Genomic DNA, 18750 nt, shown 5'->3' on the forward strand with positions numbered 1-18750 from the left:
TACGGAGTGCCAGAAATCAAATCTGGCTTGGCCACTAGCAAGTCAAATGCCCTACCCTCTCCAGATACAAAGTGATATCTTCCACTGGTTGATTTACCTGGACCTTGAAGTTGATATTAATAAATGGGTGAGATTGTAGAAGTGGGTATTAATTTATAAAAGAGGGGGTTATAGATTGTGCTGGTTATACCTGGGCTGAAATCTTAGCTTGAAGGAACTCTGGCAGGCAGCATAGGTGGGACATCCAAGCACATCCTTGTTTGACCTTCAAAGGAATCACACATTTTTCCCTTCACATCTTGGTGGGATTGTGAACTTTACCAGGTGGAGGAGTTGATTGTGGAGGTGGGTGCTTCAAATAGCGTTTGCAGAGTGGTGCCTCATCTAATTTCTCTTGCTGAAAACAGTTTTGAAGTTTAACTTTTGTTGTAGCTTTGTCTTCCAAATTAAGAAGTTGCTAAATTAAAATTGTTATTGCAAAGCTACCACCATACATGTCAGAGAGGTTTTTTGTAGGTCTACCAAGTGTAAGCCAGATTTGACTCATTAAGCTTTCAATTTTCTCTGCAGTTATCTTCAAGTGTTTAGGGAAACTTTCATAACCTGGTTGTTGTTTTGTTGTGGGACATTTTTATTTGATAGGTCTTTTTTTTTTCCCCCTTTGGAGTGGGAGGGAGTGGGCTAGGAATCTGGTCTTACCTGGCCATATCTTGGTGCCTCATACATGAGTTTACATGTATTAACCCTAAGGAATTTTCACTCAGTTGTTGTTTGATTTAGTTTTCATTGTTGTTGAAGTTGTTTAGTTTCGTGCATGTGTGTGTCTCTGTGTGTGTATGTTGGGAGAAGGCCCACATTGCACATTGGGCAGTGCTCTGGCTTACTCCCAACTTTGTGTTCAGAGATCAAACCGTGGGGGGGGGGGGAGGGGGGGCACATGTGAGGTAAGTGCCTTAATCTTTATACTTTCACCAAATGATTTTGTTTTGTTTAGTTTTTTGGTTTGGGGCCAGTCCTGGTGTGGTGCAGGGGGAACCCTGTGATATTGGGAACCAATCCCCACGGTGCCTCCATGCAAAGTCATGTGCTCCAGCCCTTTGAGCTATTTGTCTATCCATTTCTTCGATTGTTTTTAAAAGGTGTGTGTGTGTGGAGGACCTGTCTTCAATAGGTGCTCTGTATCAAAACATTTTGCCATGATAAACAGCTGGAAAAGATCTTCATGGTGGGGTAATGGAGCATCCATTTAGAGCTGAAAGCTGGCTCTGAACTCCCAGCTACTCCACTAAACTAGCTAGGTGACCTCAAACAATATTCTAGCATTGAATAGCAAATCCTGTAATCTTTTAGAATCTCAGTGTTCTTGTTTATCTCCTTTTTTATTTTTTCTCTTTGGGTCACAGCCAGCGATGTTCAGGGGTTACTCCTGGCTCTACACTCAGGAATTACTCCTGGCAGTGCTTGGGGGACCATATGCGATGCGAGGGATTGAACTCGAGTCGGCCGTGTGCAAGGCAAACGCCTTCCCCTCTCTACTATCATTCCCCATTCTTATTTATCTTATAAAGGACTTTGACATAGCATACATGTCATACACTGACTAAATAAATATACCATTTAGCACAGCGGTAGGGCGTTTGCCTTGCGTGCAGCCAGCCTGGCTGAGCTGGGTTCGATTCCTCTGCTCCTCTCAGAGAGCCAGGCAAGCTTTGTACAGCAAAGCCTGGCAAGCTATTCGTGACATATTCAAGCTACCCATGACATATTCAATATGCCAAACACAGTAACAAGTCTTAAAATGGAGACGTTACTGGGCCCACTCGAGCATATCGATGAACAACGGGAGGACAGTGACAGTGACATGCAGAATATTGCTGTTGATTTTGTTGTAATCAATAATCATGGGAAATTTAAATCCCGGGGGCAGGGAGATGGGTCAAGGCACATGTTTTATTTACAAGGGCCCTGTAGGGAAGGGCTCCAAGTGCCAACCAGAAGTAACCTCCTAAACACCATGAAGTGAAGCAGTGAAATAAAATTTGAAATCTGAAATCCAGCAAATACTGAAGTCAGGAAAAGTAACTTTTTCGAGCATTTGGAAGTTAGGTACTAGGCAGTAAATAAAATATTATGCAGTACATTTGATTCCGAAAACTTATCTATCCTACAAATGGAAACTGTACCCTTTGACTAATATCTCTCCATTTCCTCTTCCCCATAGTCACCTGGAACCTCCATCCTAATCTCTTCTTCCATGACCTCAGCTTCCTCAGAGCTAAATATACGTGAAATGATGTAGTGTTTTCTTTCTCCCTATAGCTGATTTCCCTTAGCACATTGTCCCATGGGCTCATTCACTTTGCTGTACATGGTGAGATCTCTTTTCCCCCTCCCCAGTTTCCCCCTTCCTTTTTTCCTTTTTGTTGCTCGTATGAACAGAGGTCGCATATTGTAGTCGCAAAATTTATTGGCTGCAAACCCCAAAACATTTGAATATACCTATATCTATAAATATCAGATGTCATAGACTTAGGCCTGGAGATTTGGAGACTGCTTCCAATAGGATTTCACTCCTCAAATTGTTCACTCAGTATATGTACTCTTTTGCCTTTTATAAAAATAAATAAACTAGGGGCTGGAGCAATAGCACAGTGGGTAGGGTGTTTGCCTTGCACGCGGCCAACCCGGGTTCGAGTCCCAGCATCCCATATGGTCCCCTGAGCACCGCCAGGAGTAATTCCTGAGTGCAGAGCCAGGAGTAACCCCTGTGCCTCACCAGGGATGACCCAAAAAGAAAAAAAAGTAATTAAGTGTGTGCCAAAACCAAAAGATAGCCAGCGATCACACACTTTGCTGAGACAGCAGGAATCCCAAAAGACAGCGTTGCCTAGATAGCACCGGACATGCAGGGTGGTGTCAGGAACCAAACTTGTGGCCTCATGCCCTCGAAGCAGGGCTGGTATCACTGAGTTATCTCTTTGTGTGCCTCCCTGAAACTTCCCCACCCCTCACACACTTTTTCTTTTCAGGTGCCGGGATTGAATGCAGAGTCCTACACACACAAAGTGAAAGCTCTAAGCTACATCCCAAGCTGCTGAATCCTTCTTTTTTGAGGCTAAATCAATACTCTTGTGCATACCACATTTCCTTTATCCTTTTATCCATGGACAGACACTAAGGTTTCCATATCTTGGCTATCGTGAATAATGATGCAATGTCAACAGAAGCCCTAGAACTTTCATTTTCTTGAAGTATAAACAAAAAATGAGATTGCTGGATCTTATGCCATAGCACAGGGCCGGAGCGATAGCACAGCGGGTAGGGCGTTTGCCTTGCATGTTTGATTCCTCCATCCCTCTCAGAGAGCCCGGCAAGCTACTGAGAGTATCCTGCCCGCACGGCAAAGTCTGGCAAGCTACCTGTACATATTGGATATGCCAAAAACAGTAACAACAAGTCTCACAATGGAGATGTTACTGGTGCCTGCTCAAGCAAATCGATGAACTATGGGAGGACAGTGCTACAGTGCTACAGTGCTATGATTAGTTAGAGTCTGAAATATCTATTTTTGAGAGGGGCAAGGGAGGCACACCTGGCTGTACTCTTGCCTTAATCCTGACTCTGAACTCACCAACACTCCTGGTGGTGCTCAGGGGTACCATGCTCCATGTCAGGGATTGAATAGGGGTCAGCCAGTTGCTAGGCAAGCTCCTTAACCCCTGAATTATTTCTCCAGTTCCTAAAATAACTTTAAAAAAAAAACCCTTTGTCAGACATGTGAGCCATATAAAACATCTTTGGGCAGGGGGTCAGAATGATAGTCAGGCTCTTGCCTTCCACATGCTGACCCCAGTTCCCTGAGCATCACTTGGTGTGATCCCTGAGAGAAGAGCCAGGAGTAAGTTCTGAGCACTGCCATATGTAGCCCACTCCCTCTCCCAACAAACAAACAAACAAACAAACAAACAAAACTCTTGCTTCTCAAATTGCCTTTTGTTTCAGTGGAGAGAAGGTCTACACTCAGCAATACTCAGGACACCATACAGTGCTGGGGAAAAAACTGGGACCTCCACATGTTTTGTACATGCTTCAGTCTTTTGAGTTATCTCCCAGACCCAATCATCAACGTTTTGCTAATATGTGAATGTGTAAATATATACACTTTTGAGCATGTATATGATCGATAGTAAATTATTTACTGCAGGGAAATTTAGATGTGGCAACTTAAATATTATAAGACATTTAAAATTCTCTTTTATAAAATGTTTTGCTGAGGTCAGCAGTATAGTACAGAAGGTAGAGTGTTTGCCTTGCATGTAGCTTACCTGGACTAGATCGCCGGCACCCCAGGTGGTCCTCCAAGCCCACCAGGAGTGATTTCTGAGTGCCTGAGTGCAGAGCCAGAAGTAGGCCCTGAGCACCATGGGGTGGGTGTTACCCCAAAACCAAAAATAAAAAAATCAATAAAACATTTTGCAGGGCTGTGGCATGGGACTCAATGGTAGAGAAGTACCTGAGACCAAAAAGTGAATACCATCTTTCTATCACATTAATTACACTTAGTTATGTCATTAATTTATAATTTCACTTATTTTGGGTGGTAGGGATTCAACCCATCTTTCTATCACATTAATTACACTTAGTTATGTCATTAGTTTATAATTTCACTTATTTTGGGTGGTAGGGATTCAACCCAGGGAATCAGTGCCTTGATTCCCACTTGCAAGGCAAGTGCTCTACCACCAACCACATCCCTACGTCCCTACTACTGTTTCCTTTTCTTTCCTTTTGACTGTGACTGTGCTCAGGGCTCACTCCTGGTGGTGCTCAGGGAACCATATGTGGTACTGAACCATATGTGTTCAAGCCAAGGGCGGTGCATGCCAGGCAAATGCTTCCACCCCGTTCCATCTCTTTGATCCAGTTGTTGTTTTGTTGTTTGGGGGCCACACTTAGGTGTGCTCAGAGTTGCAGAACTAAGCTAGAACCTTCTGCTACCAAGTTTCTTTTGGGGGAGGTCATTGGGAGCTTATCCAGCTGTACTCAGGGCTTACTCTTGACTTTGTGCTCAGGTATAACTCCTGGCAGGACTCATTTCTGTCAGGCTCGGGGAATACATGTGGTGTCAGGGATTAAACCTAGGTCAGATACATGTAAAGCAAGTGTCCTACCTTCTGTACCATCTCTCCAGTTCCTACTAGCAAGTTTTAATCTCAAAATTTACTAGAGTAATTTTCTAGAAAGAATTTTTATGCATATCTACTTAGAATTTTCTCTACAACTTGATGATCATTTCTTTATTAATAACTTGCAATTAAATAATATATAATACAATTTTAACTAATAGAGAATTAGATAAAACCTTATATTTATTTATCCAAATTTTTATCAGGTTCCTACTGTGTTTCCGATACTGTACTGATATGAAAAATGAATCAGTGGGAAAAAGATTATGAAACTGTATATTAATATCTATGCATGGAAATGGGCCCAGATTATAATATATGATTATCCAGTTCAAAGGATTTGTGGCTACATTAATAGAAATGGAGTTTGTAGAAGAAACCAGAAAATAGTTTATTCAGGTATATAGTTATAAGACCTGAACTCTTACATTTAGTTCTGGATATTTCTACTTGAGGAGCTTGTATAACAACTACAGTCTGTATTGAGGACATTGGTCAATATAATGAATTGATACATAAACCAAAGTGGGATGAAGAGGACAGCTGCAGGGGCTGGAACAATAGTTCACTGTGTAGGGAGCTTGCCTTGCATGCAGCCTACCTTGGTTTGATCCCCGACACCCCATATGGTCCCCTGGACCTTCCAGAAGTAAATCCGGTGGTGTTCAGGGTACCATATGCCAAATAAAAATACAGAGTGATACTATAGCCAGTGGGTAGGGCATACACCTTGCATAGGGCTGACCAAGGTTCAATCCTTGGCCTCCCATATGGTCCTCTGAGCCTTCCAGGAGTAATTTCTAAGTGCAGAGCCAGAAGCGAGCCATATAAAACATCCTTAAGGGTGGGGTCAGCCCTCAGCACTGTCTGGTGTGGCCCCAAACAAAAACCAACCAAACAAAAGAAGAATGGATTTCATGGGTGTGGGAGGGGATAGGGGATGGGTGGGGAGGAGATTCACTACTTCTCTACCGGCAGGAGGTAGAGAAGTAGTACAGGGAGCAGTAATGCCACTTAACATGCCTTGCATGAGGCCAACCCTAGTTCAATTCCCAACACTACATATAGTAAGCCTGCCAGTAATGAACTCTGAGCCGGGAATAAACCATAGGCATTGTTGCGTATGGCCAGCCTCTTCCACAAAAACTAAGAAAGGTTTCAGGACTGGAGAGAGAATACAGGAGTTAAGGAGCTTGCCCTGGATGTGGGGTTCCCTGCTCTCATCCCTAATATCTCAGATGGTCTCCTGAGCACCACCAGGAGCCATCTATTAGTACAGAGCTAGGAGGAAGTCTTGAATCCCATGAGGTGTGATCTAATACCTCCCTCCAAGATAGATTTCAGAGAATGCTTAATTTCATAATATTGGCATGCTCTCCCCTTTCCCTGTGTTGTGGCAGTCAGTGACTGTCAGCATAGTGCACACTGTGGGTCTCTCCATTGGGATGCTCACTCTTGGTTGCTGTACCAGGCAACAACAGTGCTGCCAACATCCTGCCCACTGTGTGGGGTGGTGTCAGGATAGAATTCTCATTCTTACACCTGGGAAGGGAGGTACACTACCACTGAGTGCTCCCAGGACCAATGAAATTTGCAATTTATACTAAAGAGATATTAAGATTGTATATTCATAGACTATACATCCCTCCAAAACAAAGGATTTTTTGCTTGCTATTTATAAATACAAGGTCATGGTGTGAATGTACATTTCTTATTCTTTTTTTTTCTTCCAGTTTTTGAGCCATACCTGGCATTGCTCAGGGGTTACTCTTGGCTCTGCAATCAAGGAATTACTCCTGACAGTGCTCACGGGGCCTTGTGGGATGATGGCAGGAACTAAGCCTGGATCGGCTGTGTACAAGGCAAGTGCCCTAGTCACTGTACTGTCTCTCCAGTCCCAATCTTTCCTTCATTTTCAAATTGGCACATTGCTAAAAGTTCCAAACAAAATGTGTCTGTTTTATGGCCAAACCATGCATTAAATCACATCTATGCATACAGTTTCAATGGACGGCTTTAATGTGGAAAATATTATCATTTAATACCAGCATTCTAATGGACTTTTAAAATTAGACTTCTCTACACTTAATGTTTGCTAGCTATAGAATATTTGAAGAAACACCCAAGTGAGGGAGAAAAACCTTCACAGTGAAACTTCATTGTGTCCCTGTGGGGCGCCTTCTGTGAACACCTTGGGGCATTTCCTTCCTGTCTTTTTTAGCTCTCCATTCTTTGTGTTTGCTGTACATACTTGTAATCGCATTGTATCTGCTGAATGAATGCTGCAGTGTTCAAAACACAGACGGTTGTATCCTGTTTCTGAAGCACAAGCAATATCTTCTAGCTTTTGATAAAAACTTGACTCCATAATAATCCTCCTGGTAGATTCAGCATAGGTTCATTTCACACCTCTCTGACTTGTGTTGGTTAAATTATTAGGGAATTCTGTATCTTGATCTTAGGGGCGCGAATTTTTGTTAGAGTGCAGGCTTTGCTGTGTTTTGCGAAACTGCCTTCTGGACCAAATTTGTGTATGAAGAAAATATGCAAAATCCTATTATCTGCTTGCAATTTTTTATGTAACGCCCTTAAGCCTGATCATATCTGAAAGCACGGTTGCAATATGTTTGCCAAAAATTTAAATGGCATCATTTTCTAGTCAGCAACTTCGTCTTCTACCCTGGAGTTCTTTGCCTTCCCTTTTTTTCTTTTCTTTTCCTTTTTGGCCACACCCAGTGGTCCTCAAAGGCTACAGCCGGCTCTGTGCTCAGATGTCACTCCTGGCAGTGCTCAGGGAACCCATCAGTGCTGGCTGTCAATCTTGGTCTCCTACACGCTATCCATGCACTCAGCCCTTTTTTTTTTTTCTTTTGGGTCATTACCAGCAATGCTCAGGGATTATTCCTGGCGGTGCTTGGTTTGGGGGACCATATGGGATGTTGGGGATTGAATCCGGGTCGACTGTGTGCAAGGCATATACCCTACCCACTCCGGCCCCACACTCAGCCCTTTGAGTCATCTGCCTGACTAGAGTTCATGGGTTCATGGTCTTTCTCAAATACCTTTATTTCTGCTCTTTGAGAAGAGAAACATCCAATGAAGCTTCTTTTTTTTTTTTCTGCTTTTTGGGTCACACACAGGGGTTACTCCTGGCGGTGCTCAGGGGACCATATGGGATGCTGGGAATCGAACCCGGTTGGCTGTGTGCAAGGCAAACACCCTACCCGCTGTGCTATCGCTCCAGCTCCTAGGGAATCTTCTTATTTCCTGTGGATAGTGTGTTCAAAGAAAAAGAACTTTCAAATGATTCTTCTCGTTTAGTGTACCTAGTTATTGATTTATGTGTTTTTTTTTTGACCACAGATTCATTTTTTATTCTCCCCTTTCCCTTTCTTTTGCTGATGTTACTATGGTCACCGGAAGCTGTCTAGTCTGCTCCTCTGTCTCTCCAGCCTGGGTCCGTGCTCTTTGTTACTGTGTCCTGGCAGAGATCAAGCTCTTGAGTTGTGGCTCCCACAATTCTATTATTTATGGTGCTCGAAGAGGGTTGCATGCTTTGGTTGCGGTATTCATCTATGCTTGGCTGTGGTGTAGCTATGGTACTGTGAAAATTGCGATGAGAGAAAGCAGAGCTGTTTTCTCTCATCGCAAGGATTTTGCTAGGTGTATGTAGGAAGCACCAGGGATTTAACTCATGACCTCATGCTAGCAAGGTAGACACTTTAGTCTTTGAGCCAGCTCCAGGTCTATCATTTAATGCACTTCCAAAAGCAAACTCGGGGGGCCAGAGTGGATAGTACAGCTGGAAGGGCGTTTGCCTTGCATGTGGCAGACGACCTTGGTTTGATCCCGGACATTCCCTATAGTTTCTGAGCACTTCCAGGAGCAATTCCTGAGTAATTCCAGGTGTGGCCCAAAACAAACAAAAATTCACAAATCGAAAGCAGTCTTGGGGTCTAAGAGGTAGTAGGTGGGTGCTTGCCTTGCATTCAATAAACACTAAGTCAAGTCCTGACTCCCCACCAGGAGTGACCCTTGAACAGAGAGTCAGAAGTAACCCCTGAACACAGCTGGGTATAGACCAAACAAACCAACAAGCAAACAAACAAATAATAAAATAAAAAGCGGTCTTGGGGCCAGAGATCTAGTGCAGCAGGCAGGGCACTCTGCACACAGCTGACCTGGGTCTATTCCCAGAACGCCCTACCCCAAGCCTCACCAAGAGTAATCCCTGAGTCAGAACCAGGAGCAAACCCTGAGCACAGCCAGTGTGGTCCCCAAACAAAATAAACAACAAAATAAATCTGCTTTCCCTTCCCCCACATAGCAGTTTTGGTCCAAGAAAAATAGCCCAGTAGGCTGGAGTACATACTTTGTATGCAGGAGATCCAGTTTTAATACCTGGCATCATATGGTTCCTTCAGCACAGCCAGGAGTAATCCCCAAGCACTGTGCTGTGAGTACCCTCTGAGTATTGATCTGATTCCCCAACTGAAATAAATAAAAGAAGGACCAGAGAGATAGTAGAGGAATTAAGACTCTTGCCTTGCATGTGATTGTTTCCTGTTCAATTCTCTGACACCACATATACTCCATAAACCTCACCAGGAGTGACCCCTAAGCACTACTGGTATGGCCCCATCCTCTGGATCCTCCCCTCCCCCCACCCCGCCAACAAAAGGAGGGGCAGAGAGATAGTACAGAGGCTAAGGTACTTACCTTGCCTGCCACTGACCTAGGTTTAATCTGACAATATATAGTCCCCCGGGCACTGTAAGGTGTGATCCCTGACACAGAGCCAGGATTAAGCCATGAGCACCATCGGGTATGGTCCCAACCCCGAAATAAAGTATTTTTAATTTTAAAGAAAAAGAAAAAAATAAGAAAAAGGAAAAAAAGGAAAAGCAATCTTGCAAAAACCCGTGGATGAGCCCATTGACGCCGTACTGCTGGTGAGATTATAGGTTGTGTCATTTAGTGCCTATTGGCTCAGATTAGAGGCATGATAATTCCAGGATTTATAGATTCTCCAGGATCTCACCAGGAAAATCCAGGTGGAGTTTTCTTCTAGACATGCCTAAACTGAGCTTAGTTTGACTTTGTACATTTGGGGAGGGTGGTGGGGATTGTTTGCTTTTGGACCACACCCAGTGGTGTTTAGGATTTACTCCTGGTTTTGAACTCTGGAATCATTACTGGAGGGGTCTGGGGACTATTACATGGTGTCAGGGATTGAACCTGGGTCACCTGTGTGCAAGGCAAATGTCCTGCCCGCTGTATTAGCTCTCTGGCTCTCAGTTTGAATATCTTTCATATGGTCAGATGTTTAAATTGTATGCAGGAGATCCAGTTTTAATACCTGGCATCATATGTATTAGCTCTCTGGCTCTCAGTTTGAATATCTTTTGTATGGTCAGATTTTAAATTCTAGCTAAGGGATCACATGATCTGTTTATATGATAATGTGGGTGAGGAAATAGTGTTCTGATAAAATGTATTCAGAGACAAAAAGACCAGTTAGAAGTAGTAGGGGTAAATTTATATATAAACAACTTACATATAGATTTGACCAACTATTACATCATACATGTAAATTAGAACAACTAAAAATAATTTGTAAAACACCCTTTATCCAGTATTTTGAAGGAAAATGAAAACATTTATGATATGACAAATTTTAAGAAGGCAACATTCCAGTGGTTTTCTGCTCAAGACAGAGAGATTGATTCATTCATCCATTAATCCAATGAATTATGTATCTGGTCATATTGTGATGAGTAAGACATACTACCTACACTCGAAGTACTCAGCCTAATAATAATCACTGCATATTTAGATAATTTTAAAAAGTTATTTTGGTCTTTGGATCACACTTGGCTGCAGCCAGGGGCAACTCCTAGTTCTGGATTCAAGGATAACTCCTGGCAGTCTTCAGAGGCCCGCGTGGGGCCAGAGCCTCAAGCTGAGCCTCCCCCACACAGAGTGTGTGGTCCAATCCTTTGAACTATCTTCCGGGCCACTATTTGGATCATTTTAATTAAATCTAATTCAGTAAGAGAAGAAATGCGCTGGAATTTATGAGAATATTTAGAAAAAATAGCCATGCCAGTTTTTCTTTTTTCTTTTACTGCTACCCCTGATAATGATTGAATCCAGGGATTCATACATGCAGAGTAAGAGTTCTGCTGCCAGGCTATACCAGTGGCCACCAAACCCAATTCAACCCAACCCAACCCAACCCAACACAACACAACACAACCCGGCTTAATGTGGTCAGAGAATGGGAGAAACTGTCATAGTTTTTCTGGAGCTGGTTACATTTTTTTTTTAATAAATTGATTTTATTTAGAAGACATGAGCAAGGAGAGAGCCAGGGAATCCCATAAAATACAGAAGAGAAATTCTGTACTACAAGCTGGGATGTGGGCAAATTCACCACAATGGAGTGTGACTGATTTGGGTTTTTTAATTACTTTTTATAGTTTTGGTTCTGGGCCATGCCTGGCTTTGGGCTAGTATGCATTCTGGTTCTCTGTAAGAGCCAGTCAGAGGGGAGGTAGCTTGTGGGTCATTGAAAGGAAGAAAGGAACAAGGCAAGTGTCAGATCACACTTCTGGTGTCAGGATGTTCTGATCCTTGATTGTTGGATCCATCTCAGTTTATCTCGTAAGTATGGAGTGCCCTGAAGAATTACATAATGTACTTAACACTAGTGCCTAGCACATAGTGCTATGTCAATGTTTGCTATATTGTCCGAGTTTCCAGGTAAAGCTACATGGACTTCTAAGAAACCATTAATTTAAGATCAAACCATTGAGTGAAGGAATACATCTTATATATGAGAAAATCTGAACCATAAAATAGATCCCTGTCCTTCACCCACCCTTGCTCTGAGTTCTGATTAAAATAGAGTCCTCGGGACTGGAGCAATAGCACAGCGGGTAGGGCACTTGCCTTGCACACGACTGACCTGGGTTCAATCCCCAGCATCCCATATGGTCCCCTGAGCACCACCAGAGGTAATTCCTGAGTGCAGAGCCAGGAATAACCCCTGTGCATCACCGGGTGTGACCCCCCTCCCAAAAAAATATAGAGTCCTCAAGGGGCTGGAGTGACAGCACGGGGTGGGGTGGGGGGTTGGGGAGGTAGGGCGTTTGCCTTGCACACAGCTGACCCAGGTTCAATGTTCAATTTCTAGCATCCCATATGGTCTCCCAAACACTGCCAGGAGTAATTCCTGAGTGCATGAGCCAGGAGTAACCCCTGTGCATCGCTGGGTGTGATCCAAAAAGCAAAAGCAAAAGCAAAAACAAAAGCAAAAAAAATAAAAAGTCCTCACTAGGGAAAGTAGGGAAAGTAGGATTGAATTACCAAACAAGGCAGAAAGAGCGAAAAGGAAAATGAACAGTAAAGGCATATGGATGATGAGGGCTAAGGGGTGGCGAATTTTAGCTGTGTTGTGTTTTGTTCATTCTGTATTTATTTGTTTGTTTGTGCTTCTGGCTCAATGCTCAGTGTTTGGTGCTGGTGGTTCTCAGAGAACCATGTAGGGGTACTTGGATAAAACCGAGAGTTCCAGACTGCCAAGCATGTGTTTACTCTCTCCAACTATTTTTTTTCCCTTTTCCTTCTCCTACTTCTTCTATGTTGGTTTTGGGTTACACCTGTTAGTGCTCAGGGGGCTCGAGGGGCCATGTGGTGCTAAACCAGGGACCACCAAATGCTGGGCATATGTACCCCCGTACTAGGAAGTAACCTCTGTATTGTCTCTTGGGATCCTGGTTTGTTCATTTTTAGTTTTTATTTTTTGGATCATGCATGGTGGTATTTAGGGCTTTCTCCTAGATCTGTGCATAGGGATCACTACTGGAGTTGTTCCTTGGACCTTATGGGGTGCCAGAGACCAAACCCTGGTTGGCTACATGCATGGCAAACATCCTGCCCATTCTACTATTTCTCCTGCCCAGGTTTGTTGTTGTTCTTTTTTTTTTTTTTTCTTTTTGGGTGACACCTGGTGATGCACAGTGGTTACTCCTGGCTTTGCACTCAGGAATTACTCCTGGAGGTGCTCAAGGGATCATATGGGATGCTGGGAATTGAACCCGGGTTGGCTGCGTGCAAGGCAAACACCCTACCCGCTGCGCTATTGCTCCAGCCCTCGTTTGTTCATTTTTATTTTATTTTTATTTTATTATTTTTTTTCTTTTTGGGTCACACCCGGTGATGCACAGGGGTTACTTCTGACTCTGTACTCAGGAGTTACTCCTGGAGGTGCTCAGGGGACCATATGGAATGCTGGGAATCGAACCCAGGTGGGCCGCGTGTAAGGCAAACACCCTACCCGCTGTGCTATCTCTCCAGCCCCTGGTTTGTTCATTTTTATTTTTATTTATTTATTTATTTTTTTGCTTTTTGGATCACACCCAGCAACGCTCAGGGATAACTCCTGGCTCTGCACTCAGGGATAACTCCTGGCTCTGCACTCAGGAATTATTCCTGGCAGTGCTTAGGGGACCATATGTGATGCTGGGAATCGAACCTGGGTTGGCTGTGTACAAGGCAAACGCCCTACCCGCCCCAGACCCGGTTTGTTCATTTTTTAAAGTGAGGAAAGTTAATAGGACAATCAAGAAAAAATAATCCAATGTTGCACTGTTTTTGTGGAGGGATTCTGAAACTTGTTTCATATGATCTGTTTTGAAGATCAAGACAAAGAGGAGAGGCCCAGAATGCAGCTTAGTGATAAAGCACATGCCTTGTATGTATGTGGCCCTGGGTTCCTTTCCCACCCCCTCCCTTTCCAAAAAGAGAAAAGAAAAATAAACAATAATTGAAAAATGAATCATATAAACTTCCAGGGAGATAGCCCAAAGGGCTGGAGCACATACTTTGCATGCTGGAGTCTCGGATTCGATCCCTAGTACCCTGTGGTCCTCAGAGCACTGAACTGGGAGTAGCCTCTGAGAACCGCAGAATGTGGTTCAAAACATCAAAATTAAACTTCTAGTGGCAGAGAGCTTGCCTTTTAAGTGTGGGTTCCACAGGACCAGTAAATCATAAACTTCTTGGTCTATACCTCGGATGTTTTGCTGGTGTTTTTTTGGTTTTTTTTTTCCACTTGGAAAATGTAACTATCATTGCTCTATTGTTTGTGGAGATTGAGAAATGAAAGGCCCAACTCTAGGTTGATATATATATTTTTTCCCCCTAGGTTGATATGACCGTCCTTTCCTGCTTTTTTTTTTTTTTTTTTTTTTTTTTTGGTGGGGAGGTCACACTAAGCGTTGTTCAGAATTTACTCCTGACTTTGCACTCAGGGATCACTCTTGGCAGGCATGGGGGCCCATATGGGATACCAGGGATCAAATCCAGCTCAGCCACCCACAAGAAAAGTGGCCTTCTACTTTCTGGCCCCGCCTCTTACTTTTTCCTGAGACCTCAACCCTAATGAAAATGCTTTCAAGGTTCAAGGTGATAGCTCAAAGGCCAGCACTCTTGCTTTGCATGCAGAAGGCACCATTTCATCCCTGACAGGGTCCTCCAGCATCACTGGGAGCGACTCTGGAACAAGGTACTTAGGAGTGGCCCTGAGTACCATTGAATGTAGCCCCAAAGCAAAAAGTGCTTTCAATACATATCTGATAAAAGCAACATTTATTCCTATGCATTTTATACACTCAACTGAAAGAAGGATTATTAACCTTATTTCACGAGTGGAGTTAGCACCTGGTAATCTGGCTTCAGAGACCAATTTTTTTTTTTTCTTTTTGGGTCACACCCGGCGATGCACAGGGGTTATTGGGTTATTCCTGGCTCATGGACTCAGGAATTACTCCTGGCGGTGCTCGGGGGACCATATGGGATGCTGGGAATCGAACCCGGGTCGGCTGCGTGCAAGGCAAACAACCCTACCCGCTGTGCTATCACTCCAGCCCCTGGAGACCAAATTTTTAACTCTTTTTTGCAACTTGCTGCTGGACAGACCTGGGTCACTTTTCCGTCCAGATTCTGGAACAAGCCAAAACTCATTCACCTTTCTCTTGAGAAACGCTTTCAACTGCTTTCTGTCGCCACTACTCTCACCTCCGTGACCAAGCCAAGGTGATTTATTTCACCCAGATGGAAGGAGCCCAGTTCTTTCTTTCAGATCGGCGAACTTTCACCTTGGCCAAACAGCGAGGCTGCACCAGAGTCTATTTTATTGGCTGCTGGGGGAACCCTGTCTTTCGAGTAGCGAGCAGCAGAGTGGGTACTAAAAAACACAGGCCCCCCACGAACTCCTGCGAGCGAGCACGTTAGCTGGACAGCCGATACCCTGCTGGAAGCAAATGATTGGTGTGAGAGCCCTGGACGTTGAGACTGGTGCCACGGGGGGCGGGCTGAGCAAGCTCGCAGGAGACCCGACGGAACAGCAGGCGTGCCGCCGCACCGCGCAGGCGCAGCCAGCGGGACGCAGAGGGCGGGGCGGTGCAGGAAGGGGCGGGGCCCGGAGCCGGCCCGGCCGCTCCTCGCCCCTCCCCCTCCGCGCTCCGGCCCGGCCCTCGCCCCGCCCCTCCGGCCCAGCCCGGCGGCTCCGCCCCTGGGTGACGTCACTGGCCAGGCCAGCCGGCGCCATTTTGAAAGTGGAGTCGCCTGCCCCTGCCGCCGCCGTCGCTGCCGGAGAAAAGAGCCTGAGCGGGGAAGCCCCAGAGTGAAATCTACCATCCTGCCGGCTGGTCTGCTCGCCCCTCCTCCCCTCTGCCCGCGCCCCCGCCCCCTCCCCCCGTGGGTGCCATCCGCCGCCATCCGCCCTCTCGACCCCCCCCATCCCCAGGTGAGGGGGGTGAGTTCAGGAAGCAGAGACCCCGAGGAAGGCGGCAGGGTCACCATTTGCAGCGCAACATGGCAGGTAAGGCAGAAACCCGCCGCGCCGCCTGACGAGGCATCGCTTCCTTCCTCCCTGCCTCCATCACCCCCTAGCGACCGCCTGTCGGTCTCGTGGAGCCGCGGGGCGCCCCCCCCGGGGTTTCTGGGAATTGGTCAAGTGGGGGGGGGTGGGGGTGGGGAGGGCCCGGGGCGGGGGCGAGGGGTCGCGGGGGGCGCGGGAGGGCCGGAGAGGAGGAGGGCCGGGACCTTGGCACGGGTGGGGGTGGGGTGTGTGCCGGCGTGGGTGGGGCGGGGTGGGGGCGAGTGCAGATTTGTCTCCAGCCCTGGGCCCACTGTAACCTCCGCGCCCCAACCCTCCCGGCCCTTTTTTTTTTTTTTTTGCGGTTCTTTTTCATTTAATTCCTATTTTTTTCTCCCTTTTGCTGCAACCTTTTTTTTTGGGGGGGGTGAATGTTTTAATGCATATTCTGCATGGAGAAGGCAGAGAGTGCTTTCCAAGTTCAAATGAAATTTTAAGTTAAAATACAATGGGTACGTTTGTGTATTCCGTCCCTCCCTCCCCCCGCCCGCGATGGGTACGTAGAATTTGAAGACTAGAAGCCAACATTTTTTTTTTTTAATTCGGAACCATCCCTCTTTTCCTCCAAAGCGGTGCAGGGCCTTTATCAGACAGCAAGTTGCATGAAAAAGAAAAATGTGATTTAAACTTTGCGTTTCGCATGTTCGCCTTAGTGCAGATGTCCTTTTCCCAAAAGGGTTTCATAGAGTTAGTTAAAATAGTTGTGGAGTTCAGAGATATAAATAGCCAAGGGGAGCAGGGCTTAGGTAAGAGCTGGTGGGGGAAGAGGATGCACCGGGAAATCCAGGTTGTATCTTTGGACGAGAAACGGGGATGGAGAGAGAAAGCTGTTGAGTGGCTGTCGGGACTATTTTGGTACATTTTGCTGTTGCTGGTTGTCTTATTCCCCCACTTCATCCAAGAATCCTAGGTTCAAAATTCAGACTCTGTCTACAGATCCAGGGCATTTGCTCCTCCGTGTCTGGAAGAGGAGAAGCAGCGTTCAGAGGCTGAACCGGTTTTCTGTGCTTTTGCCCCCAATGCTTAGGTTGAGCCCTTGGAAGTTAAGATGCTGGATTGACTTAATACTGTTTGCTGTCAACAAGTTGCTCTTTGGCATTGTCGGATAAATAATTGAAATGGGTTTTGTACATGCCAGGTCAGACTAGCAAAACTTTTTTGCCCAAGTCCTTTGGTTTCTGAGGGATCAGGTGAAGGTGGAAGACAGAACTAGCTTCATTTGACAGCTTGCATCGGCTTTCGTTTTGATTTCTTTCCCTCTGTCTGGAGCCCGTGATTTAATGGCATTTCTTCAGGAGATGCAGAGAAGTGGACGGTGTTAGTGATAGGATTTGTGTGAATCATCACCCCTTGCGCAGGCAGTAATACTTCTGAAGTTTGCTCTCCAGTCTGTGGTTTATGGTGGTTTCACTTAAAGGCTTTCTGTACACTTAAAGCACAACTCCTTAATTTTGTTCTTTTCTTTTTCTGTAGGTCTTGAAGGTAGGGCTCTTTACTCTAATGTAAGGCTTTCAATATAAGGCTTTACTGTATTGAGGGAAAGGGAAAAAAAAGGAAGAAAAGTTTCTGGACACATGTACAATGTTGATGACACTGCATGCCCTCAAGACTTTAATATCTGGAATGTCCTTTTCTCTTCATTAGAGAAAAGGCAATACTATCTATGGGGGACTAACTTTTCCAAATTACTACTGCTCTGGGGTGGTGGTTGTATGTGTGGGCAGTACTAGGCTATTAGTACCATACCAACCATGGATACCATCTCGGTGTTTACGAGAGTCAACATGAATAGAACTCAGTTTTAATTGGTATGTTTTCTTTTTCTAGGAGCTGGAGGAGGGAATGATATTCAGTGGTGTTTTTCTCAGGTGAAAGGAGCAGTAGATGATGATGTAGCAGAAGGTAAGAAAGCATGTAATATAAAATTTGTGTATATGATTTATTTTCAAAATCTTGATTTCTGAAAGATTTGCTTGCAGCTCAATTGCTATTAGAACATTTTGTGGTGGTGTCCAAGTGGTGGAAGAACACCACTTAAAAAAAATCATCTTTCTGGAAAATAGTCTTAAATCTCTCTCATTATTTGTACTTGTTTTACTATTTTTCCTTGAGTTGAAAGAACGTTGGATGATGAGATACATGTATCTATGTAAAGCCATTAGAAGAAAAATCTAAGATCATGTGATAGTTTCCTTGCTATATAAGTTCCATGTATGAATGTATTTTCAGGTGTGTACAGTTTTTAAATGAATTGAAATAGGTGCAAGTATTGTATATCTCAGTGTTCTTTACAGCAGATTTTTACTTCTGAGGGAAAATTTTTGGTGCTTCTTTTTTTAACTCTTTCACTTTGAGAGTATTGTGTTGATTGACATTTTCTTTGAAGAAGTGGCTTAAATGATGCAGTTTGTCAAACACTAATTAGGTGCAAAGAAAATAACATGCTATGGTTATGTGAGTTGTCTTCTGGGTAGGTTGTTTTGTTGTTAGAAATTAGATTTGATCAGTTGTCTTAATTTACTATTCCAAGATTTATTAATACAGTTCAGAGTTTAACATTTGAACATTTTAAGGATCTACACTTTTGAACTTAGGTGTGTGTTATTTCCCATAGAGTAG

General features: G+C 44.5%; 1 protein-coding gene across 1 annotated transcript in view; it reads left to right on the top strand.

Annotated features, from left to right (window-relative positions):
* The first annotated feature begins 15785 nt into the window (after positions 1-15785).
* Positions 15786-18750, top strand: part of PPP2R2A (protein phosphatase 2 regulatory subunit Balpha) — an 83453-nt gene continuing 80488 nt past the window's right edge. The window contains exons 1-2 of the mRNA XM_056119006.1: positions 15786-16074; positions 17959-18033. Of these exons, the coding sequence (XP_055974981.1) occupies positions 16068-16074; positions 17959-18033 (82 nt within the window). The 5' untranslated portion in view covers positions 15786-16067. The remainder of the gene's footprint in view (positions 16075-17958; positions 18034-18750) is intronic.

The sequence above is a fragment of the Sorex fumeus genome, unplaced genomic scaffold (assembly GCF_029834395.1).
Source record: "Sorex fumeus unplaced genomic scaffold, SorFum_2.1 ptg000039l, whole genome shotgun sequence".
Lineage (NCBI taxonomy): Eukaryota > Metazoa > Chordata > Mammalia > Eulipotyphla > Soricidae > Sorex > Sorex fumeus.